Source organism: Staurois parvus, unplaced genomic scaffold (genome assembly GCF_062004578.1).
Source record: "Staurois parvus isolate SC_StPar_1 unplaced genomic scaffold, SC_StPar_1.0 ptg000139l, whole genome shotgun sequence".
Lineage (NCBI taxonomy): Eukaryota > Metazoa > Chordata > Amphibia > Anura > Ranidae > Staurois > Staurois parvus.
Genome location: NW_028317935.1, coordinates 1,414,692 through 1,441,128, shown reverse-complemented (window position 1 = coordinate 1,441,128; position 26,437 = coordinate 1,414,692). Strand labels below are relative to the sequence as shown.

Sequence of the window (26,437 nt, the reverse complement as noted above, 5' to 3'; positions counted from 1 at the left end):
ATTAGGCTCAGCCTTCTGAGCTGAGATAAGATAGACAGAACTAGCAAAGAAATGGATGAATTCTTTGTTTGCAATTAATCAGGAAAGAAGCAGCAAAGTGCTAATTATGAATTTACAGTACAAAAACAAAAAGGTTCAGTATTAGGCTGTAAAAGTGTTCTAGCCTATATTCTTTCCTAATACAATTCTTGAGGGAGGCAATGAAAACCTGTACTGAAAGAAAAATATCAGCTGCCATTCATGACTTTCTTCTGAAAATAATTGTTACCTGGATGTGTCTGATTTAGCTGAAGCCTCCGAATCAGCATGCCAGCCAGATAGCTGACATTTTCAGAAAGAGAGATCAGTGATGACAGCCTCCATAGAGAAAGGGAAGGGAACTTGCATAAAGTAGGAAGAGCTGAACGACAACTATTTCTTAAAGCGATATAAAAGGTTCTTTTTTTTTTTTGTAAAATAACAAACCTGGTATACTTACCTGATGTGTGCAGTGGTTTTGCACAGAGCAGCCTGGATCCTCCTCTTCTCGGGGCCCCTGCAGGCTCTCCTGGCTCCTACTTTCTGTTGGGTGCCCCCACAGCCAGCAGCTTGCTATGGGGGCACCCGCTGCTCCATGTGTCCATTCGCACATGAAGCCACAGCTTGGCCTCAACCCCTCTCTCCTCATTGGCTGACTGACTGTATATCACAGCAGCTGGAGGCAATGGCTCCCACTTGCTGTCTGAGCCAATCAGGAGACAAAGACCAGGGATAGCCGAGGCTGTTGTGCACATTGATGGATCGCAATGGGACTCAGGTAACTATTAAAGGGGCTAAGGGTACTGCTGCACACAGAAGGTTTTTTACCTTCATGCATAGAATGCATGAAGGTAAAAAACCTTGAGCCTTTACAACCACTTTAAGGGAAGTTACAGTAAACTCATCCTGTTGGGAAATTTTTCAGCTACATTTCAACAAGTTAGCTTTTTATATTAAAAAGAACCTGATTGCTAATCTTAAAGTTGAACTCTGTACTGGAACAAAAAATATACCTATGCAGTACTCCCCCCCCCCCCCCCCATACAGCTAAGAGCTAAATGTTAAGAGTTAAATGATCTTTATGTTCAGGGGTGAAGCAATAAGGAGAATTCCTTATTCTGGGCTCCAGCGGGCTCCCTCTATTTGTGCAACTGAGTTTCTGCAACCTTCTCTCTATGCTCACGTGCTTGTCCATTCCACATACAATGCCGGGCTAATAGCCCCGTATTGTACATGATGATGCCAAGGGTACACCCACATACTGAAGCTTGTCATTAGAGTGTGTTATCACAAAACTTTCAAATATAAAACTTTAATATGTAAAAGACTACAAGCAGGTAACCAAGTGGTTACTACCTCTGCTCAGCAACACAAGGATCATCAGTATAAATCCCAACCACTGCACACCTGCAGGAAATGGACACAATAATGGTAATAACTTAGGCCAGCCATACATGGGTCGATTTTCAAACAATTTTTCATTCGAAAATCGGACCTAAGAATAATCGGCCGATTTTCGGTCTGTTAGTGGGGCAATGCCACTGGCTGTTTTTTGTGGTTCCTCCCCATTTCGTTTATCTGAGGAAGAGGTTGAGATCTCGAAACGCGTTAGACTGTTGAAAGTCCAGGGTTCCATTTTTTTTTACTTGATTGGACACCGCTGTTTAGTGTGATGTGCCTTTGACCTATTTGCCTATTGTGAGCACGATACTTACTTTTTACAGCTCCTGAGGACCTGTTTGCACCTTGTGCATTGATTGGTGTTTTCTCTACACTGGATCAACGGCAGTCACCATTGGAGCAGATAGATCACAATTGTTTTCTATGTGCCCGGTTTACACCACAAGGCTGGTGTGATGTGTGGAGTGGAAAAATGCAGACATGCTGCATTATTTCCCACAACGTACTGGCACTCACCTGTTGTCAACATGTCAACATCAGTCACTATGCTGTAGCTCTGCTGCAGTAGACAGACGTAAGAGAAATGTCACTGACATTTCAGTTTGAAAAAAAGGTAAACAGTGCCTTGCATTGTTACAACAAAAGCCACCACACCCCACCTCCGCCACAAATCGGACACCAGCCTGCAGGGTAAAACATTGTTCTAGCATGGCAGGCATGTGTGAATGGGCCCTGAGAATATCTGTGGGTCACAACAAGCTTTCAATGGACATGTCTTAACATAGCTGTAGAAATCACTACAGACTTTATATTCTGCTTCTAACCTCCACTATTTTACTAAGAAAGGCTGCCAATACATAATCATCATTGCTCCATGGAAGGCAGTAAAAGTTTGTCCTGTTCACAATTACGGGCTAGAGAGCTCTGCATGCCAGGAAAGTTTCTAGCCCCACTCTATGTCAATGACGAAATGGCAATTCATCTGGAAGTGTGTAGAATTCAGAATACACTGCCATTATTTGTGAATAGCAGCTCATCAACAGACAACTTATTATATACATGCATGTATTTGTTCTATTCTAATTGCAAACACACCACTATTTAATTAAATTTTTATCACATTTTAAAAAAGTTTTACATGAAAATGTGTTGGTGCAGGTAGTGTAGTGCTGAAATCAATCATAAGCCAGCGTCATAAATATCAATGTGAGTTTTAATGACATATTTTGGTTTATGGGTAAACAACTGTTATTTGTATGTATTCTTACCCGTTTGTTTTTTTTATCAACCTAGATCGGCCACTGTTTTGCTGAAGAAGCAAACAGCGAAACGTGTTGAGACCAATTGGCCAGCATACATAGAAACTTTGCTAAATTAAATTAATCAGAAATGAATAAAAGTACTTTTTTTTTTACTATATAGCTGTGTTAGGTGGTGATGAGGCAATTTATTTATTTCAGGTACTTATATAGTGCCGTCAATTTATGCAGCGCTTTACAAACATATATTGTACATTCACATCAGTCCCTAACTCTCAAGGAGCATACAATCTAAAGTCCCTAACTCACATTCATATATATACATACTAGGGCCAATTTAGACAGGAGCCAATTAACCTACCAGCATGCCTTTGGAGTGTGGGAGGAAACCCACACAGTCACAGGGAGAACATGCAATCTCTAGGCAGGTTGTGCCAGGGTTGGGATTTGAACCAGCGACCCTTATACTGCCAGGTGGAAGTGCTAACCATTTAGCCACTGTGATGCCCTATGTTGACATGTTGACATGTTGACATGCTTTCCTACGTACAATATTCCGGGGATATACGGACTGTCACTGGGTCATCAATTTAATTGTGAATTGTGAATAAAGATTATGATGTATTTTATGTAACAATGTGTGTGGCATGTGTTTTGGCACCTACAAATTCCTTCATGCATTTGGGGAAAAAAATCTGTTTGCCCCCTGAATACTTTATAGACCAGCACAGTAACTTAGTGGGTAGCACTCCTGTTGAAGGGTCCTGGGTGCATAGGGTTTGTATTGCCCCAAATGTCTTATGGACAAAAGAATGTAATTTCTGTTGAAAAAGAAGGTTTCATAGAATGGATCTGTGTAGTCTGTGTTGTTCTACAGTTGCAAGAAAAAGTATGTGAACCCCATGGGATTACGTGGAGTTTTGCATGAATTGGGCATAAAATGTGCTCTGAACGTCATCTAAGTCACAACAATAGAAGAACACAGTCTGCTGAACATAATACTACACAAACATTAGATGTTGCCATGGTTTAATTGCACATAACATGTAAACATTCACAGTGCAGGGAGGAAAAAGTATGTGAGGCCCTAGCTTAATGACTTCTCCCAGAGCTAATTGGAGTCAGGAGTGAGCTAACCTTGACTCCAATCAGTGTGATGATATTGGATGTGTTGCTCACAGCTGTCCTGCCCTTAAAAAACACACACCTGTTTTGGTTTTACTGGTTTCAAGAAGCACTGTCTGATGTGAACCATGCCTCACAGAAAAGAGCTCTCAGAAGACCTACGATCAAGAATTGTTGACTTGCATGAATCTGGAAAGGGTTACAAAAGTATCTCCAAAAGCCTTGATGTTCATGTGTCCACTGTAAGACAGACTGTCTACAAATGGAGACAGTTTAGCACTGTTGCTACTCCCCCTAGTCATGGTCGTCCTGTAAAAATGACTGCAAGAGCACAGCGCAGAATGCTGCATGAGGTAAAGAAGAATCCCAGAGTGTCAGCTAAAGACCTACAGAAATCTCTGGCACATGCTAACATTTTTGTTGACACATCTACAATAAGGAAAACATTAAACAAGAATGGAGTACATGGGAGGACACCACGGAGGAAGCCATTGCTGTCCAAAAAGAATATTGCAGCACATTTGAAGTTTGCAAAAGAGCACCTGGATGTTCCACAGCACTACTGGCAAAATATACTGTGGACAGATGAAACCAAGATTGAGTTGTTTGGGAAGAACACACAACACTATGTGTGGAGAAAAAAAGGCACAGCACACCAACATCAAAACCTCATCCCCACTGTAAAACATGGCGGAGGGAGCATCATGGTTTGGGGCTGCTTTGCTGCCTCAGGGCCTGGATGGATTGTTGTCATTGATGGGAAAATGAATTCCAGAGTTTATCAAGACATTTTGCAGGAAAACGTACGACCATCTGTCCGCCAACTGAAGCTCCACAGAGGATGAGTGATGCAACAGGACAATGACCCAAAGCATACAAGTAATTCAACAAAACAATGGCTGCAACAGCACACAATACGCCTTCTGGAGTGGCCCAGTCAGAGTCCTGACCTCAACCCGATTGAAATGCTGTGGCATGACCTGAAGAGAGCGATTCACACCGGACATCCCAAGAATATTGCTACACTGAAACAGTTTTGTGAAGAGGAGTGGTCCAAAATGACTCCAGATCGTTGTGCAGGTCTGATCTGCAACTACAGGAAACGTTTGGTTGAGGTTATTGCTGCCAAAGGAGGGTCAACCAGTTATTAAGTCCAAAGGTTCACATACTTTTTCCTCCCTGCACTGTGAATGTTTACATGTTATGTGCAATTAAACCATGGCAACATCTAATGTTTGTGTAGTATTATGTTCAGCAGACTGTGTTCTTCTATTGTTGTGACTTAGATGACGTTCAGAGCACATTTTATGCCCAATTCATGCAAAACTCCACGTACTCCCAAGGGGTTCACATACTTTTTCTTGCAACTGTATATTAGTCTTTCTCAACCAGGGTGCCCAGGCACCCTGGGGTGCCTTGAGGTTTCTTCAGGGGTGCGTTGGCAAAATGTCTAAAAGTTGCACAAAACTTGTATACAAGCCAGCGGGTGTAAGAAGCCTGACTTTTAGTTAAACAAAGCCACAGGTTTTCATTGTGCACCATTACGACCTTCTAGCCTGGTAAGGAGGATGTCAGTTGCCTGCACATCATCCTAGTTTGATCCTCTGCCCCTCTCCCTCAGTGCTGGGGTCACATTAGCTCAGTGATGGAGAAAAACTGAGAGAAACACTGTAATACTAGTCAGAACCAGTGTTCAAAATTGTATTTGATTTGGAAGAATAAATCACCTCTAGCATTGGGTGTCTATGTGTGGATGTTGCTGTGTTATATTAAACTGTTGGAATAGTTTTTTACATTTTAGAATGGGGTGCCTTAAAACTGTTCATAGTTTTAAAGGGTGCCTCAGGACTGTCCATAATTTTAAAGGGTGCCTAGACTGAAAAGAAGGTTGAGAAACACTGTTCTATATAATAGGATGGTGCTATAAAAGCACTGGGAATAAATATATTAGACATGAAACAGTTACCCATCTATTACCTCCTATGGCCAATATGAAGTGCATGGGAGGTGGCTGAAACATACTGCAGACAAGGCCATTTTTGTTTCCCGCTATGGTGTAAATCTATTGTGCACAGCTAAACAAAGGAAGTCTGTTTGAGTGAATTTTAAGTAGCCTGTGCTATAGCATAGCTTACACTGTACACACATATGCACACACACATATACATACACACACACACTGGCTACGTTCATCTAAATAATTATATCAAAAAGTATGGACATATGCAGAGACTGCAAGGCAAAACAGGTCCTGAGACACAGGACTTGGTGCTGAACCTCCTGCATCTTTTAATTGGTCATTTAACGAGACAGTACCTACATTGGTCAGTGGAGATGTGGGAGGGAGTGGGACCAATCTTGACCTATATTGGAAAATCCCTGGATCTACTGATAATCCTGATGCATGTACTTTAGTGTAGGTAATGCACAGTTTTAAGAGTCTGGGTTAACTAAAGGTTTATTTTAATTACCACCTGGTAGAGCCTCAAATTATAACCAACATACTGGATAACAATGGATACAACGTCAAATAGGCAATATGTGGGTAGCAGGCTGGGGGCAGGATCTAATTAATTTATAAGCTGCTATATTTTTTTTTGGGGGGGGGGTGCTTGTATAGGGCTCCACTTCTTGATAAACCAAGACATTATCTTTAGAAAGTCCCCATGAACCAGGACTGTTCCTCCTACATCTTTTCATTAGTTTAGTAGTGTGACAGCTGCTATATTTTTTTTTTGGGGGGGGGGGTGCTTGTACTGGGCTCCACTTCTTGATAAACCAAGACATTATCTTTAGAAGGTCCCCATGGACCAGGACTGTTCCTCCTACATCTTTTCATTAGTTTAGTAGTGTGACAGCAACTACACTGGTCAATGGAGTGGTGGCAGGTAGTTAGTCCAAGCTTGACCTATTCTGGGAAAGCCCCGGATCTACAGATAATCTTGATACATTGCTTTTAGGTAATGCACAGTTTGAATTGCCCTGGTTACTTACATGATTATACTTGGTAATAACACACATTATAACCAGCATACTGGACAATAATGGATATAACATCAAGGAGGCAATGGGTAAGTAGCACACTGGAGACAGGATCTGACAAATTCCTATGCTGTTACAATTTTAGGGGGTGATTGTACACGGCTCCAAGTTCTGATGAACCAAGCAATTATCTTTAGAAAGTCCTCATGAGCCAGGAGGACTGTTTCTCCTACATCTTTTGATTAGTTATTTACTGTGACGACACCTACATTGGTCAAAAGAGAGGTGGGAAGTCATTAGTTCAAGCTTGACCTATACTGGGAAATCCCTGGATCTACTAATAATCCTGATGCCTGGCTTTTAGTGATGGCAATGCACAGTTTTAATTGCTCTGGTAAGTTACATGTTTATTTGAATTACTATCTGGTAATACCACATATTACAACGAGTATACTGGAAAAATAATGGATGCAATGTCAAGGATGTAATGGGTGGGTAGTAAACTGGAGACAGGAACTGACTGTTGTTACATAAACCAAGCAATTATCTTTAGAAAGTCCTCATGAATCTTGTTTAATTGATTAGTCTTTGTGGAATGCGTACAACAATACACTTGACTATGAATCCCTTTTCCTCTGTTAAAGATTTAGCCATTGTAAACTCTGTTCAAGTGGCCTGACATTCACCAGGAACAGTTATGAGGGTTTTCACTGAATCCTAAATGAGCGTTTTTTTTAGCTAGATATGAAAGTTCTCTACTTATTCTTTGGGTACCTATCCCAGAACAGCTGATTAATTTGCCAGATTTCAGCTTTATAAAGCACTTAGCTTTCATTGCAGGGACTGCAAGACACAGAGCAGTATCCCAACAGGGTCAGTTCCCCATAATTTAAAATTTGATAGAGAAAAGAGTCCTGTTTTAGAGAATCAAAAAAATAAACAGAGTGTAATTTACCTAAATATATATGCTCACCAAATCCATATTCACTGCTAAGACGAAACTGTGTTAAAGTACTCTTGGTATGAAGCATTGGGGCTGCCATAGCTAAGTTCTCCATGTGAAAATGTTATTTTCCTGGCTATCAAGATGAGCCTCTAGCTTCAATACTTTGAGCCACCAAACATGAACAAGAATGCAAATAAGGATTTTTCTCTGATTTTACCAAAGCTGCTTGTTCCAAATTGATGGGGTTAATTTACTAAAGCAGTATTGTACGTTTAGTACTTTGACCCCAATGACTCATTGAATATTAATGTCAGTGGCAGCACAACAGCCAGACTAATATCATTTTTAGAAGTAAGTCAGCACCAATGGTAGCCTTCCCAGCAGCAAGTTTGAGACTTTATGATCCCAACTCCTGCGGCTACATGATATCTGAAAACTTTTCATGCAATAATATGATCACAAGTCACCAAAGGGCACTGCACATCATTGCCATACATGTTGCATTTTATGATTGGTCTAGATAGAATAGTAATCGTAAACAAGCGATTCATCATTGATTAAAATATTAATTAAAGCAACGCAAACGGTAATCTTCTGCTCTTTGTTATCAACTAAAAATATTGATTGAAATGGTCATAAATGTAGACAATCTATTAAAAACAATTTTTTAAACAATCTTTTGTTAGCATCAATTTTCCACCACACAGGTAGATGTTTGTTTGACTGATCAGACATGATCAACAAAATTCCACCATGGTTGATCAGTGTGGCAGCATTGAAATCGTTCAAAAGCCCTCTAAACTGTTAGAGCAGGTTTGCAGTTTTATTCAGTTTAGTGCCATTGAATGATGGTTGGAAGATCATATTGATGTTTGTGGGGTCACCATTAGACATCCTTGCTATGGCCTCTTCTTATAATGGAAGGCCCCCCTCTTAGAAACTATGAGGAGGCTTTTAGATCTCCCTGAGTGCAAACGGCTCAAGACAGGGTTTATGGGAACAATAAAAGACACACTTTTAAATAAGCGGTCTTTTGAACAATTTACAACCTATACTAAATCACACACACTGGAAATACAGGCTTAGATCAAGAGCACTTTTCAGTGAAGTGTTTATCAAGGGATAACAAATACTGTAAGTGATATAGTTGCTGACACATGCATTGACACCGTGCCATAACACACAAATTATCAATAAATCAGATCTGTGGTTGGTAAGTTGGCACAAACTCAGGAGGATAAGGGCACTTTCAGTAGCATTATTGCTTGTTTATCTTAACTTCATGATTACCAAATAAATGGAGCCAGCATGCAAAATGTACAAGCCTGTGCATAAAAGCAAAGCTGTGTCTGGTAATATATAAAGCCCTGCAAATAAAACAAAAATGTAATAATTTTGGCTTTATCCACAATTGAAAATTAAACCCATACTGAAAGATGTAATGTAGACATTTCAACAATTAAAACCTCATTGAGAGTTATATGATGTAGAAACATTGCCCGGACATGAGGAATAATCACTTTTACAAGTTTTATTACTGCAGAAAAGTTCCTAAATAACAGTAAAGACGAAGACCACTCAGAACTGAGATTTCCGATAGTTGTGGTTGCTGGCAGGCTGAATGGCTTATTATGGCTCTTCAGGAATTGTGCAGTGAGATATCCTCTCTAAAATTCTCAATTCCAGTTGAAAGCCAAAACATTTATATAGCCAAATGATGGTGTAACAGTCCAAAGATTCATTTGCAATAATTTAGATTAAACAAATATTTATGGGACCATTCTGTGTAACACTCTTGGAATCAGGCTGAAGAATAAAAAAGAAGTAGAAGTAGGAGAGAAAGTAGAACAAGTAGAAGAAGAAAAAGAAGAAACTTGGAGTCTAGAAGACATTAAGCCTCCCAGTGACCACCCAAAACTGAGTATTAAAGTTGTTTGAAAGTGGCCTAAAAGCATGAAAAAGGCAATTATTCCCAACTCCATCATTTCAGAACTGAGATATAACTCTCACTTCAATACATTTACTGATCTTTGAACCATTTCAGTTACAACATCCAACATATTTATATATGTATATATACACCAAGATATAACCAAATCAACATAGCAATAATAGTCTTTACTATAATTTGCAAAATTAGACTTCACAGCCTCAGTAGTTATATGCCATCATAATGTATATTTTAGTTACATATTTATAGCTGCCTGGTTTTCTTTGTACTGTACACAGATTACATCATATATAATGAAATATTTTCAGGTCATGGAGAAATAAACCGACACGTTAAGAGGTTAGTCATAAATTAACTCTCTCGCTGAGCGCCTTTTCATGTTCTGTTTAGCTAAAACATTATATAAACACCTTGTACAGATGTTCAGACAAGAATAATATCTCAGGGCAATAAAATAACACCTACAGATATTTTTTTTTATCTGTATCTATTGAGTGGCAGGTGAACAAAGTTTAGGACCAAGAACATAGAATAATTACCTATCCAAAGTGTTCAATATACAAATATTAAGTGAGCTAAATGCCATAACTGTTGCAGAACCAAATCAGGTTATCAAATTATCTTTACTTTGACCACTGTACAGAGTTGAAATATGTCTATTCTGTATATATATATATATTAATATATATATATATATATATATATATATATATATATGTGTATATTCACATGTTAGATGTACTAACAACCAGATAAATTTATATGTGTATGCATTGGATTGCTTTGCAGGTAAAGGGCTGGCAATATGTAAGGGTTAAGACTAAAACCATAGAAATGTTACTGATCCAAAGCATTCAACAAATTAAATAAGTAAGCTAAATTTCATAACTGATGCAGAATTAAACCATTCAAAAGTTATCCTTATACAGGCCACTGTGTACTGTTACAATCTGAAATCTGTCTGTCTATCTATCTATCATCTATCTCTCTATCTATCTATCTATCTATCTATCTATCTATCTAATATATATTTATCACTCTTATATGATATGAACTGTGAGCTGCCCCTGTGCAATCGTTGCAAATAAAAATGTATTTAAGGTGGTCAAAATGGCAAAAAAACCCTTTATGTGAAAGGCCATTATTTGACTTGGACTATCTATATATCTGCCTATCTATCTATCTATCTATCTATCTATCTATCTATCTATCTATCTATCTATCTATCATCTATCTAATTATAATGGGAAAATATATATATGTAATTGTTATTATAAATATATATTAGGTAGATTAATAGATAGATGGATGGATGGATAGATAGATAGATAGATAGATAGATAGATAGATAGATAGATAGATAGATAGATAGATAGGCAGGCAGATATATAGATAGTCCAAGTCAAATAATCGCCTTTCACATAAAGGATTTTTTTTGCCAATTTAACCACCTTAGATTGCAACGACTGCAGAGGGGCAGCCCACAGTTCATATCATATAAGAGAGATAGTGGTAAGTTGCAGGGGCCCATTCAATCACGCTTCCAACTGAAATCTGCTGTGTTTATGGCCAGTAGGGGAGTCAGACTACACAAAACATTTCCCAGCTGTGTTCAGAAGTTGTATGGACTGGAAAAACTGAAAAGTACATTTCAGAACATTCTGCATGGCTCACAAGCTTCCTCTGAATGTATTAATATTAGCATATCAAATACATTTTACCAGTAATCAGATTTCCATGAACACTCTGTAAGCCTGATCTTATTGATCTCCATGAAACATTCATAAAGCCTGAGAACCCCAGAAGATATGTCCCTCCAGCCTTGGAAACATGTCAATAATAAATGTAGATCTGCCTAAATGACAGTAGACGTGGCACTTTCATCATAAGGACTATTAGTTATGTCCTTTATTTTAAAAACAGGAGTTTTGTGTGCTCTTCTCCCATTCACAAGCCTGTGCACGCAGTGACTATGCAGACTCTCAGGTTCTAGCGCTGATGCCCTTAGGCTTAGGGACATTCAAGTTTCAACCTAAAAGTTTTCTGAACTAAAGATCTGTAAAGCTACAAATGTCAGATCGCCCAACCTGTGCCACCTGATCTCTCAGCCAAACTTTCCTTAAAGTTCTGAAAGTTTTTTTTTACGCAGCAGAGCTGTGGAACTACAAGTGTCAGGATGACCTGAGCCTTGTAGTTCCCTCTCCAGCTGTCACGTTGGAACTTACATTGTTGCTCCGGATCTATTCTTCCAGCATCTGGAGACTGGTGGGTAGCATGTCGGTGGTTGGGAATCCAAGCGATCTCCCCCCAGACTATGGAGAGCTGTGTGTCTGCGGATCGTCTGTAGTCCTCAGTCGGTGTCAGCCAACAAGTGCAGCTTCACATTACAGCACTGGGATCGCAAAAAACGAACCTGCTGGTGTCTTCCCACTCCAAAGGTAATGAATGGAAGAGGAGAGTTCCAGGCTTCTTATCTCCCCCCAGAAAAAGTCCATAGACCAAGCAGAGTCCTAAATAAAAAAGAGGGCTGTCAGAGCCAAAAGTCTGCTCTGTAGTCCTTGCTGGGACTGGTTGGCACTCCTCCTTTGTCAGCTCTCTATCTCCTTCCTGAGCTCTGTGTGGCTCATTGTGTAGTAGAGGAGTCGGGTGATCAGGTTCTTCCTCCTTTATCTGGGATCGATCACAAGCTGTCCACACTTCTTAATATCATGCTGAGCCCTGCGATCCTAGGACGGTCCTTCTCCCTCCTGTACAGACAGGTGGAGGCAGATGTACACTGACAGCTCCCAGCCTCTATTACTCATGAGCCTCCCTTGTACAGGACTGCTGAGAGTTGTCTACACAACTACTCCGCCCCATGACTGCTGAGCATAGTGAGTGGGGGCAATGCCCACTGCACCCCCTCTCACCACCATGGCTCTGCTCCTACTTTTATATTCACTTATTACAAAGTCACACTAAACCCTGACTTCAAAACTGTATGTTCAAGCATGTATTCATGAAATATATACATAGATGTCTATGTTCTTGAAATAAGACTCTATTCTTGAAATAAAGTGATGTTATAAACTTGGAAAAAAAATGTCTATTTAAGTGCCTATCCTTAAAGCAGTATTTAAGCCCAAAACAAACATTTATTATATTTCAGCTTACAAACTCTTACATGTGGTGGCTTCATTCGTTTTCTTCTTTTTGTGCTTTTTTTGCTATATTTTGACCTTGTGATCCTGCCAGTAAGTCTGGTTTTTTTTTTGTTTTTTGTTTTTTTGAAAGAAAACCTGTTCTGTAGATATAGCAGGTACAATGTTGAACAGTATTAAACCTAAAAGAAAATGTATACTGCATTGATGCTTACTAATTCCAACATGTGGTGGCTTCATTAGTTTACTTTTTTAGGCTTTTTTGCTTTATTTTACCTGGTGATCCTGCCATTAAGTCTCTCCTATGGAGGTCTCGTCTGGTCCCATTCACCAAGACTGAGCGGTCACAAAGGTGGTGGGGTCGGCCTGCTCCTATCACCGCTGAGCACCTTCCAGGTCCTCCCTAACCCTCCCTCCCTAACTTTCTCCTCCTTCGAGGCTCACTGCATCCGGCTCTTCTCACCCACCCCCCTAAGGATCGCAGTGATCTACAGGCCTCCCGGATCCATACCCCGCTTCCTGGATGACTTCGCTGCCTGGCTTCCCTTCTTCCTCTCCTCTGAGCTACCAACCATCATCCTCGGGGACTTCAATATCCCCATCAATGACAACAGCCCGGCTACTTCCCAATTCCTCCACCTAACCTCCTCCTTCGCGATCACACAGCACACTCAATCCTCCACCCACATCATTGGGAACACCCTGGACCTCGTCTTCTCCCACCTCTGTACCCTCAACCAGTTCTCTAACACCCCCTTCCCTCTCTCCGACCACCACCTCCTCACGTTCTCCATCTCCCCTTCCCCTAACTCCCCCCCCCCCAGAGCGCCAAACCATCACCAGCCGCAACCTTCGCAACCTGAACCCGGCCACCCTCCACTCAGCTGCCGACCGCCTACACGACAGCATCCTTCCACTGTCTTGTCCTGACCTAGCCACTAACACGTACAACGACTCACTATCAGCTACCCTAGACTCTCTGGCACCCCTAACCACAGGCTACATCAAACCCAGACCGCTCCAACCATGGCAGAACGACCACACTAAATGCCTCAAACGTCGCAGTCGTGCGCTGGAGAGACTATGGCGCAAAACCAGGTCCCCCCGTTCATTCTCCCTCTACAAATCTGCCTTCCTCACTTACACCTCCTCCCTCCATGCCGCCAAGCAGGCTTACTTCGTAAACCTGATTAACACCCTCTCCTCCTGCCCTCGCCGACTCTTCTCCACCTTCAACTCCCTGCTCTCTCCCCCCCCTCCTCCACTCAGTACCTCACTCACCGCCCACGAGATTGCCACTCATTTCCACAATAAAATTGATGCTATCCGTCAGGACATAGTCAACTCGCAATCTACCTCCCCACCTAGCCTCCCCCCCCCTATCTCCCCCTCATCTCTTCCCTCCTCTGACCTCGCAACCGCACTGCCCCCCTCCACACCCAAGACCCCGCTTACCGTAACCCCACCAGCTCTGCACTCCTTCAGCCCCGCTACCACTGAGGAAGTCACCAGGGTCTTCTCTGAAGCCCGCCTCACTACCTGCCCCCTAGACCCTATCCCCTCTCGACTCCTCCAGTCACCCCCCTCTTCCCTCATCTGCTCCCTCACCCACATCTTCAATCTCTCCCTCTCTACCGGCGTATTCCCCTCCCCCCTAAAGCATGCGCACATCACCCCCATACTCAAAAAGCCCTCCCTGGACCCCTCTGACCCAAACAACCTCAGACCCATCTCCCTGCTGCCACTCACTTCCAAACTCCTGGAGCGCTTAGTCTACAACCGCCTAAGCGCCCACCTAACTGACAACAACCTCCTTGATCCACTACAGTCCGGCTTCCGTCCCCTACACTCCACCGAAACCGCCCTCCTCAAAATCACCAACGACCTACTTACCGCCAAAGCCAAAGGCGACTACTCTGTCCTCCTCCTCCTGGACCTCTCCGCGGCCTTCGACACAGTTGACCACCCCCTCCTCCTTAATAAACTATTCTCCCTTGGCATCAGAGACACCGCTCTCTCCTGGTTCTCCTCTTACCTATCCCGACGCTCCTTCAGCGTTTCCTACAATGGTGCCACCTCCCCTTCCCTCCCCCTCTCTGTTGGGGTCCCCCAGGGCTCTGTCCTTGGACCCCTTCTCTTCTCCATCTACACCTCCTCTCTTGGCAAACTCATACACTCCCACGGCTTCAACTACCATCTCTATGCTGATGACACTCAAATTTACCTCTCCACCCCTCACCTCACCTCCACTTTCTCCGCCCGCATCACTCACCTCCTAAACGACATCTCTGACTGGATGTCGCTCCATTTCCTCAAACTCAACCTCTCCAAAACCGAGCTTCTCGTCTTCCCTCCTGCCCGCGCCCCCCCCCCATCCTATCCATCACTACTAACATCACCACCATCAATCCCGCCCCGCAAGCCAAAGTCCTTGGGGTCATTCTGGACTCTAACCTCTCCTTCCAACCTCATGTCAAATCACTGACAAACACATGCAGGCTCCACCTCCGCAATATCGCCAAAATACGCACCTTCCTTACCCCAGACACCGCTAAACTACTTGTGCACTCCCTGATTATCTCACGCCTTGACTACTGCAACTCCCTCCTCACCGGCCTACCCCAGTGCAAACTCTCCCCGCTTCAGACCATCCTGAACTCAGCTGCCAGACTCATCCACCTCACCAGCCGCTCCACCTCTGCCACCCCCCTCTGCCTCTCCCTCCACTGGCTCCCTATCGCCCAACGCATCAAATTCAAACTACTCACTCTGACCTACAAAGCCATTCACAACACTGCCCCTAACTACCTCACCGACCTGATTCCCAATACCACCCTACCCGTACCCTTCGTTCTTCACAGGACCTCCTTCTATCTTGCTCCCTGGTCTCCTCCTCACATGCACGTCTGCAAGACTTCTCCAGGTCCTCCCCCATCCTCTGGAACTCACTACCCCAATCCATCAGACTGTCACCTTCCCTCCTCACCTTCAGGCGCTCCCTGAAAACCCACCTCTTCAGGGAAGCCTACCCCACCCTCACCTAACTGCTGCTCTCCTTCATTCCTCCTACCACTCCATCCCCCACAGCCACTTCCTCCTGTACCACTACCCCCTCCCTCCCAGATTGTACGCTCGAAAGAGTTGGGCCCTCTTACCCCTCGTGTGCTGTTCGTAGCTGCTGTAATGTTTCATGTATTGTCCCCCCCTCTATTGTACAGCGCTGAGCAAACCCTTTGGCGCTATATAAACTCAATGTAATGTAATAATGTAATGTAATGTTCTTTTTTTTGGGGGGGGGGGTTTACAGAAAACCTGTCCTGTAGATATAGCAGGTACAATGTTGAGCAGTATTAAACCTAAAAGCAAATGTATACTGCATTGATGCTTACTAATTGCAACATGTGGTGGCTTCATTAGTTTACTTTTTTAGGCTTTTTTGCTTTATTTTACCTGGTGATCCTGGTATTAAGTCTGTTTTTTTTTTTGTTTTTTTGTTTTTTTTTTACAGAAAACCTGTCCTGTAGATGTAGCAGGTACAATGTTGAGCAGTATTAAACCTAAAAGCAAATGTATACTGCATTGATGCTTACTAATTGCAACATGTGGTGGCTTCATTAGTTTCCTTTTTTAGGCTTTCTTTGCTTTATTTTACCTGGTGATCCTGCCATTAAGTCTGTTTTTGTTTTGTTTTTTTGTTTTTTACAGAAAGCCTGCCCTGTAGATGTAGAAGCTACAGTGTGGAGCAGTATTAAACCCAAAAGCAAATGTTTACTATATTACTGCTTACCCATTGCTACATGTCGTGGTTTCATTGGTTTCTTTTGTTGTGCTTTCTTTGCTATATTTTCATCTGGTGATCCTGCCAGTAAGTCTGTTGTTTGTTTTTTTAAGAAAACCTGTCCTGTAGATGTAGCAGGTACAGTGCTGAGCAGTAAACCTAAAAGCAAATGTTTACTAGATTACTGCTTACACATTGCTAAATGTGGTGGCTTCATTGGTTTCCTTTTTCAGGCTTTCTTTGCTTTATTTTTAGCTGGTATCCTGCCAGTAAGTATGTTGTTTTTTGTTTGTTTTTTTTAAAGAAAACCTGTCCTGCAGATATAGCAGTTACAGTGTTGAGCAGTATTAAACCTAAAAGCAAATGTTTACTATATTGCTGCTTCCCAATTGCTACATGTTGTGGCTTCATTAGTTCCTTTTTTTAGGTTTTCTTTGCTATATTTTCACCTGGTGATCCTGCCAGTAAGTCTGTTGTTTTTTTTTTAAAGAAAACCTGTACTGTAGATGTAGCAGGTACAGTGTTGAGCAGTAAACCTAAAAGCAAATGTTTACTATATTGCTGCTTCCCAATTGCTACATGTGGTGGCTTCATTAGTTTCCTTTTTTTAGGTTTTCTTTGCTTTATTTTCACCTGGTGATCCTGCCACAAAGTCTGTTGTTAAAAAAACTGTCCTGTAGATGTAACAGTTATAGTGCTGAGCAGTATTGAACCTAAAAGTAAATGTTTAATATAGTATATTTCAGCTTACCAATTCGTACATGTGATGGCTTCTTAGTTTTCTTTTATAGGCTTTCTTTGCTATATTTTCACCTGGTGATCCTGCCAGTAAGTCTGTTTTTTTTGTAAAGAAAACCTGTTCTGTAGATGTCACAGTTACAGTGTTGAGCAGTAAACCAAAAAGCAAATGTTTATTACAGTATATTCTGTCTCTCAGTGTTACAATACACCTACAATTCGATTTGTAGACTGAACATTTCTTTGTGAGTGGAAAAACAATCAAAATCAGCAGGGGATCAAATACTTAGTTCCTTCACTGTATTTATTTGCAAAATTGTATAACAGAAATGAAGAAAAACATGTTTGTTTTTCATAATTTTCGGTCTTTTTTCTTTAGCAAAAAACAAAGCCCCAGTGGTGTTTAAATATCACCAAAAGAAAACTCTGTTTGTGTGAACAAAATGATAAAAGTTTAGTTTGGGTACAGAGTAGCATGACCGCGCAATTGTCAAATTGAAAGAGTGCTGAAAGCTGAAGATTGGCCTGGGAAGGAAGGGGGTAAAAGTGCCCGGTATTTAAGTGGTTAATGCATTCTCTGCATTAATGTAAAATAAGTTTTACATACAGTTCCCCCACAGGCCCCTCCTAAATACTCAACTGAGCCCAATTTCAGTCCAGCAATGTGCATGCCTGCAGAAGCTCCTCTCACCTGAGAGTAGCGGGGGGCCATTGGCTCCTGCTGCTGTCAGTCAAATCCTGTTAGCAGAGAGCAGGGGCAGGGCCACGTTGTGCTGTGTGTCTGAATAGATGCAAACAGCCCAGCTCGGGATTGAGCCCACACAAGTGCCCCCATAGGAAGTAACTTTCTATGGTGGGCAATTGGCAGAGAAGGAGCCAGAAGAACCAGCAGGGGATCCCAAACAAGAAGAATCGGGGCTGCTCTGAGCAAAACCATTGCACGGAGCAGATAAGTATAAAATGTGTGTTGTTTTATGAATAATTTATATTTTAATGAAAAAAATAAGGTTTACAATCACTTTAAGGTAAAAAAAACCTTCTGTGTTCTGCTATCCCCCCAGCCCCCCCCCCCCCTTATACCTACCTGACCCCAATCTTGATCCAGTGATGTGCACAAGAGCAGTGGCTCTCTCCAATCTCTCCTTTCCTCACTTTGGCTCCTGTTACTGTCAATCACAGCCTATGAGGAGAGAGCAGGGGTGGGACTGAGCCATTCTTTGTGTGTCTATGGACACACAGAGCACGGCTCAGGAGCAAGCCTGCACGAGTGCCCCCCATAGGAAGCAGCTTGCTGTGGGGGCACTCGACAGAGAGGAGGAGCCAGGAGCACCAGCTGGGGATCAGAGAAAAGGAGGACCGGAACTGATCTGTGGAATACCATTGCACAGTGCAGGTAAGTATGACATGTTTGTTATTTTTTTTTAATTGTAGATTTACAATCATTTTAAAGTGCATGTTCTACATACCTTTTTTACCTATGTGTGTGTTCACATGTGTGTACTTTATGAATCACCATCTCTATCATTTTCATGTACTTTTACCATAAGAAGTACCTAATTGATTCTGCCAGTCACCTTTCTTCTTTGTTCTAAATTGACCACACAAAGCACAGAAGCTGATCTGTTCCTGTGTGGTCACTTTTCATCATTGACTGGCCATTCAGGGGTACAGGACACTGTGCAGACACACAACATGCCTGTATTGGGTAGCTTATTCAGCCAACATGCCCCTTGCTCAAGCACAGCCTGCATTTTGCCTTAGGCTGAACAGACTATGATATTCAGGCACACTGTGTGTCTGCACAGTGTCCTGTAACCCCGCTTCCCACTATAAGCAAGAAGAGATGCATGGTCACATGACAGACCTTTTAACCTAGTAGAAAAAGTAAGAAAGATCATTTCTAAAACTAAGCAAACATAATTATGGTGCCTGCATAGGTATAAGTATAAGGTCTCTATAACATTGTATATTTACAACTACGTTAAGGGCTCATTTACACTTGATTTGATTTTAACACACATAAAAGCACCTACCACTTCAACATGCATTTGTTATGTGTTTTTGATGCTTCTGTGATGATTTTTGAAGCTTTGATGAAGCTTGGAAAATGCTCTGTGTGCATTGATTTTCTATTTGTTTTTAAGGAGCTTAGTAGAACACCAACTCAGTAATACCGTCAACTCATTAATACCCCACTCAGCAGATCCCCAGCTCATAAGTACCCTTGTTTAGCAGATCCCTGCCTCAGTAGCTCAGTAGTACCCCCAGCTCTGCTGATTCACTGCTCATTAGTAACCTCCAACTCTGCTGATCCTCCACTCAGTGCTAACTCCCAGCTGTGCTGATCTCCACTCAATAGTATCCCCAAGCTCTGCTGACCCTCTGGTTTGCTGATCCTACTCTCTCCAGTCCTCGTTTAACTCCCGCTAGATTAGTCCCATGCTGCACACCATCTGTGACATCTGCTAGTTTCTCCATCCCTGCTCCTTCAGCTCTGATGAGTCTCCGCCACTAAGTCTTCCTTTTCTCCAGTCCCCTTGTGGTCAGGTGCTTTGGCCAATCACAATGCACTGTCAAGACACAGTGCATTGTGGGTTGTGGCTTGTGAACCAATTCTTAGATGTGATGACTGCATTCGTTTTATTTTTAGGCATTGTTGCTTCTTTTTTCACCCGTTGATCTAGCCAGTAAGTCTTTTGTTTTTCAAAGGAATAAGCTTTCCTGCAGATGTAACAGTTAGAGGGACAAGACAATCCATTTACCACAGACAGAGGTTCTTACAATGATCGTCTTGCTTATTTATGTACAGTTGCAAGAAAAAGTGTGTGAACCCCTTGGGATTACATGGAGTTTTGCATGAATTGGGCATAAAATGTGCTCTGAACGTCATCTAATTTACATAACATGTAAACATTCACAGCGCAGGGAGGAAAAATATGTGAGGCCCTAGCTTAATGACTTCTCCCAGAGCTAATTGGAGCCAGGAGTGAGCCAACCTTGACTCCAATCAGTGTGATGACATTGGATGTGTTGCTGACAGCTGTCCTGCCCTTACAAAACACACACCTGTTTTGGGTTTACTGGTTTCAAGAAGCATTGTCTGATGTGAACCATGCCTCGCAGAAAAGAGCTCTCAGAAGACCTACGATCAAGAATTGTTGTCTTGCATGAAGCTTGAAAAATGTTACAAAAGTATCTCCAAAAGCCTTGATGTTCATGTGTCCACGGTAAGACAGACTGTCTACAAATGGAGAAAGTTTAGCACTGTTGCTACTCTCCCTAGGCGTGGTTGTCCTGTAAAAATGACTGCAAGAGCACAGCACAGAATGCTGCATGAGGTAAAGAAGAATCCCAGAGTGTCAGCTAAAGACCTACAGAAATCTCTGGCACATGCTAACATTTTTGTTGTTGGGAAAATGAATTCCAGAGTTTATCAAGACATTTTGCAGGAAAACGTACGACCATCTGTCCGCCAACTGAAGCTCCGCAGAGGATGGGTGATGCAACAGGACAATGACCCAAAGCATACAAGTAATTCAACAAAACAATGTCTGCAACAGCACAGAATACGCCTTCTGGAGTGGCCCAGTCAGAGTCCTGACCTCAACCTGATTGAAATGCTGTGGCATGACCTTAAGAGAGCGATTCACACCAGACATCCCAAGAATATTGCTACACTGAAACAGTTTTGTGAAGAGGAGTGATCCAAACTTACTCCAGATCGTTGTGCAGGTCTGATCTGCAACTACAGGAAACATTTGGTTGAGGTTATTGCTTCCAACGGAGGGTCAACCAGTTATTAAGTCCAAAGGTTCACATACATTTTCCTCCCTGCACTGTGAATGTTTACATGTTATGTGCAATTAAACCATGGCAACATCTAATGTTTGTGTAGTATTATGTTCAGCAGACTGTGTTCTTCTATTGTTGTGACTTAGATGACGTTCAGAGCACATTTTATGCCCAATTCATGCAAAACTCCACGTAATCCCAAGGGGTTCACATGCTTTTTCTTGCAACTGTAAAACCTTTTCCCCAAAATTAAAAAAAAAAACCTGTTGCTTTAACTGCTTATAAGGTGTTATCTTGAGTTTAGCTTCAATTCTTAGTGTTTCTAAATCTGTTTACTGCATCTAACACTCCCCTTCCCAAAGACTGACAATACTGCTGTCCAAAGTGCTCCCTACGCTCCTTCATCCAGAGTGGGGGCACTCTAATACAGGAGGTGTATTACAGACCAGATCACAAGATGAAAACATGGGGAAAAAAAATCTAAAAAAGAAAACTGATGCAGCCACCACACCTAAGGATTGATAAGCTGCAATATATTACATTTTTGGTTTTGGGTTTAAAACAATTGTAGACCCATATTTTTTCAAATAACAAATATGTCTATACTTAACTGCTTTGTAAGCAACCTGGATCCTCCTATTTTCAAGTCCCATTCTGATGCTCCTGGCTTCTATCTACTGCCAAATGGCTACCATAGCAAGCTGCTTGCTATGGGGGGGGGGCACTGGTGCTTGCTCACTCCCGAGCCACACACTGTTTGTCTACTGACACACAGAGCAGAGCTCGGCCTCACCCCGTGCTCCCTCTTCACTGTGATTGGCAATGGCCCACACTGTTGTCTCTGAGACTGTGAGGAAGGAGAGAGCAGAGAGAGCCACTGCTCTTATGTACATCGCTAGATCCAGATTGGCATCAGGTCAGTGTGGGAGGAAGAGCTGCACTTAGAAGGTTTTATTTTTACCTTAAAGTGGTTTTAAACCCTCATCTAAACTCAGTAAACAGAGGTGAAACAAATCCTCCTACATAGGTTTTATTTGTTTATTTTCAGCCATTTGTTTTATACATCCTTGAAAAATTTAGAGATGAAAGGGATTTATCACATATTCACAAAGCAGGGGGTAGGGAGCTGTAGTTACACACTGTTCAAGAGCTCTGAGAGCTGATTACAGTAAAGGGACACACACCCCTTCACGCAATGCACAGGAACGGAGCTGAGGTTGTCCATCACAGACTGTGTGCTGGAGCTCCCCCTACCCTGTCACCTTTTTTCTCTTGGTGTCAGGAAAACTTGTCAGAAGTGACTCATGCAGATAACAGAGGAACAAGGTAGCAAAGAAATGACACTGAAACAACACTGAAACAACCCAAAGCAATTTTCTTTACTTCCATCGTATCTGGAAGGAAAGAGAATTGCTTGATTTCCCCATCAACATAGTCAGTGTTGATGGGGGAATCCCACCCGCAGTGCTATCGTGTTTTGCTGGCATAGAGCCTTCCTTGTCAGCAGAACATAATGATCAATGCTGGCAGCTAAAGTCACTGACAGTGATCGCCTGAAATAATTTCCGACAGGCTGGTTGTGCTGAAATCAATCGTTAGTTTGATCAAATCTTGACCAGCCCCTGCTGAACCAGATGAGATTTGATCCATCTATGGCCAGCTTTAGTGCTTTGGAGACAGGCAAGTAAACACTATTAAAATATGTGGTTTGTTTTCATGTCTGATGTTTACAACCACTTTAATGCAGAGAATGCATCAAGGTAAAAAAAAAAAACCTTCAACCTTTAGAACCAATTTAATACTGCTTTAACTGTCAAATTCAAGGCATGCAGTAAATTATAACTGTCACAGTTACTAGTGCTTATGTTATCTCTCAAATAAACTGTCAAGCCATCAGTTGTCTGGTGTCAGAACTGATCACATGTGCAGCAAGATGGCAATTGCAGATCAAACACACCCTATGATGACAGCTTCCTAAGCTGTAAAGTATACGAATGTTTAACATCACTTTAAGTGTAAACTGCTATGCACAATTGATACAATGTTCCAGAGACAAAACTTGTTGTTTGATAAGTTTTCCAGGCTGAGATCCTTCTTTCTCTGCAACATTGTATCAGTTCTGTGTAGCCGTTGATGTTATACAGGCCAATCACAGCACAGAATGACGTCATCATGACATCATGACAGTATTTAAGAACTGTCATTGAGGCTCAGCTTTCAGATGACGGGAGCCAGTGTTGTGAGCGGAGCGGGTTTTTTCTTTCTTTGTTCTTTCTTTGTTCTTTCTTTCTTTCTTTCTTTCTTCGGCGGCAGGCATCGTGATTGATGTTGGATCTACTTTTGGAGACATATTTTTATTTTTAATAAAGGACTTGTCAAAGCCCGTCTCCTGTCTTTTTTACACTACACTTTTTTTTGTGAATGGGTAGTATAACCATGTAATGCATGCTCATTCGTAGAGGGGGGTGGGATCTGGCTTCCAGATTCCAATAAGCCCCCCTGCCCGTAGACCTCCACAACCACAGCCCAGGGTTGTAGAAAAGAGGCCCTTGTCCCCATCAACATGGGAACAAGGTGCTTTAGGGGGGGAGGCCCTCTGCGCCAAATTAGCCCACCATGTTAAGGGCATGTGGCATTGTATGGTTCACAAGGGGGGGAGAGCTCACCCCCCCCCTTTCCTGACCTGCTGGGCTGCATGCTCAGATCAGCGCCTGGTATAGATTTTGGGGGGGAACCCCACACCATTTTTTTTTAAATTTTGGTGTGGGGGTTCCCCTCAAAATCCATACCAGACCCGAAGGCTTGGTATGCATGGGAGGTGTGACCACACATAGTTTTATTTACATTTTTTTAATTGAGGGGTGAAGCCAACAATTATTTTTACATTCAGCTGTCAGCGGGGAAGCCCACTGACAGCTGAAACAATAATAAATATTTCACTACTAAAATACTGCTTGACTTTATAATATAACTCATGCGGTATTTTAGGAACTGAGCAGTATCTTACCACATACTCAGATATGGTAAGATACTGCTCAGTAAATTGTTCGTGTTCGAAGTTCAAAAACATTCGGTAGGTTTGAATGTTCGACCGTGAACCGAACAGGGGGGTGTTCAGCCCATCGCTACTCAGGTGCCATTCATTTTCAATGACACCTAAACACGGGGCGGTTCTGCTGTGATTTTCGCTCAATAAATTATGCTACAATCACGACAAAATGCATTATGCAATTCTTGTCACTCAAAAAGGAGCAGGAGCTTCCTTTGGGCAACAAGCATCATGTGAAGTGGTTTGCCGCACGATTACAGTGCGATTTATCAGGGGAACAGCCATTGGCTGCAAGTGCTGATTGGAAGCCAATCGGCTGTGTCACGGTATAGGGGCCCGGACAGATATCAATTCCTGCTTACTGATCTGGAGTGTCACGATATGAGTTCTCTGCAAGCCCAGTTATTAATCCCCAGGTATTAATTCCTTTATTAATCCCTCCTGGCCTTAGGAAGAGCCTCCTCCAATTAGTATTCACTCCTGTGTGCCAAAGGCCCCTAGCTGTAATTAACTCGCCCCTCCACAAAAGGTCCCAAATTCAATTAGTGTATACATCACTAATTAGTGCCTTACTTTTGTATTAATGTATTTTCCCCCACTGTTACACGGTTTACAACTGCAAATCCAATTATCCTGTTTCAGTGTCCATCCTGTTCAACCAGGATGCATAATTATAATATCCTCCCCACTAATTAGTGCCTTACTTTTGTATTAATTTATTTCCCCCACTAATTATCCTGTCTAACCAGTCTTTTCTGTTTACAGCCACAAATTAAATTACTGTAGTTCCATTCCTGTCCATTCTCTTCATTGTCACCTGCTAATGACCCCCCTCCGCCTTTCGTTTAAGAGGGGGTTTAAGAGGCCAGTGCTGGTCTCTCTTGTGGAACCATTCTGCTGGGCAACCACTGAGGGGTCCAGCTGGACTCTAGTGGCCCCCCGGCTCTGCCTGATCCCCATTGGAGGAAGGGGGATCCCAGAAGCTACATCAGCCCTGCCTGGAACGCTGTCAGCTCTGCCTGAGACTATTGCATCAACTTTGCATGAGTGTATGCTTCCCTTGTGCTATCTGACTGCTTATAAACTGCCTCTTGGATTACAAATTGCTGTAGAGACTTTAACTTTGCCCACCGGGGCTGGATTACAAGTATTTTGGACTCTCTCTCCCTGCACTACTCCCCATTGAGTGACTGTTGTCTGTTTTAATAAAGCTTTAAGTGTTTGCCGTCTGCCTTGTGTGTTCTGTTCCGCTTACCCTCAGTCACAGGCTGCTGTTTTCCAGCATTCCTGTTCAACAGAAGGCAGATGTACAGATGTTCTGTCAGACAGGCTGCTGTAGAAACGGGTCGAATGTTGGCCAGATTCTGTTGAACCAGGCAATAGCTGCCAATGTGTAGCCCATGTGTACCAGGCTTAAGGGTCGTCTTTTTGTGATTTATTACTGGTAAAACTTGTAACTGGAAAGGAATTAGGGCATGGGATGCTCCAAAATGGTTAGTTCTTAGCAATTAGAAATCAGTCTTCTCCTTGAACAACTGTGTATATTGAACAGTCTAAGGCCTCACAGCTGGGGACCATGAGGCAAGCTTCTTTGGCATCTGGTTACCCTACACCACTGTACAGCTATTGCTACTACTAAATGCAATCTCAGGAACAGTGCACAGTACAGGAGGGTACTCTTCTCTAAGCTCACAGTTCAGGACACTACTGAGGATAGGGAATGGCCAGTATCTGAGACCCTAAGAGAGCAGCACTCCCTAAGCTCTGGAAGCTTCTTCCAGAGGCAGGGGGAAGTAATCAAACTCCTAGCATGTGAAACCCTGAACAGACTAGGACAAATGAGCACTGCTCCCTTGATTACAGAAGGAGCCAAAAATTTGATGTACCTAGGATCCAACACTAGGAGGGTGCTGCATCCACCATCATTCTGGCTGGGATGGCTGGCTCTATAGTATGCTTGCTTGTATGATGGGGTTCCTGGGGGATCTTCCCTGTGGGAATAGAACTGGAGCATCTCCATGCAGTTGAGACTAGGAGTAATTCATGGAAGAGGAATTTGAGGGGTAAAGTACCTCCTGATTTGAGCAGTGCTACCTGGTCTGGCCAGCAGCTGGCAAGACAGAGAGCCCATGCTATTAATCGACCATGGGAGTGGCGTACTGGGAGTGCTCCAAATGTCACTTGGGTGTGGGATTCCATGGTGAGAAAGAACGCTCAACCACAATATTATACCTATAGGACACTATACCACAATACCT

General features: G+C 42.5%; 1 protein-coding gene across 5 annotated transcripts in view; it reads right to left on the bottom strand.

Annotated features, from left to right (window-relative positions):
* ADGRG6 (adhesion G protein-coupled receptor G6) overlaps positions 1-12,483 on the bottom strand; it is a 239,270-nt gene extending 226,787 nt beyond the window's left edge. For all 5 annotated transcript variants that reach the window (XM_089673509.1, XM_089673511.1, XM_089673512.1 and 2 more), the window contains exon 1: positions 11,908-12,483. In XM_089673509.1, the coding sequence (XP_089529635.1) occupies positions 11,908-11,909 (2 nt within the window). In that variant the 5' untranslated portion in view covers positions 11,910-12,483. The remainder of the gene's footprint in view (positions 1-11,907) is intronic.
* Positions 12,484-26,437: the final 13,954 nt, after the last annotated feature.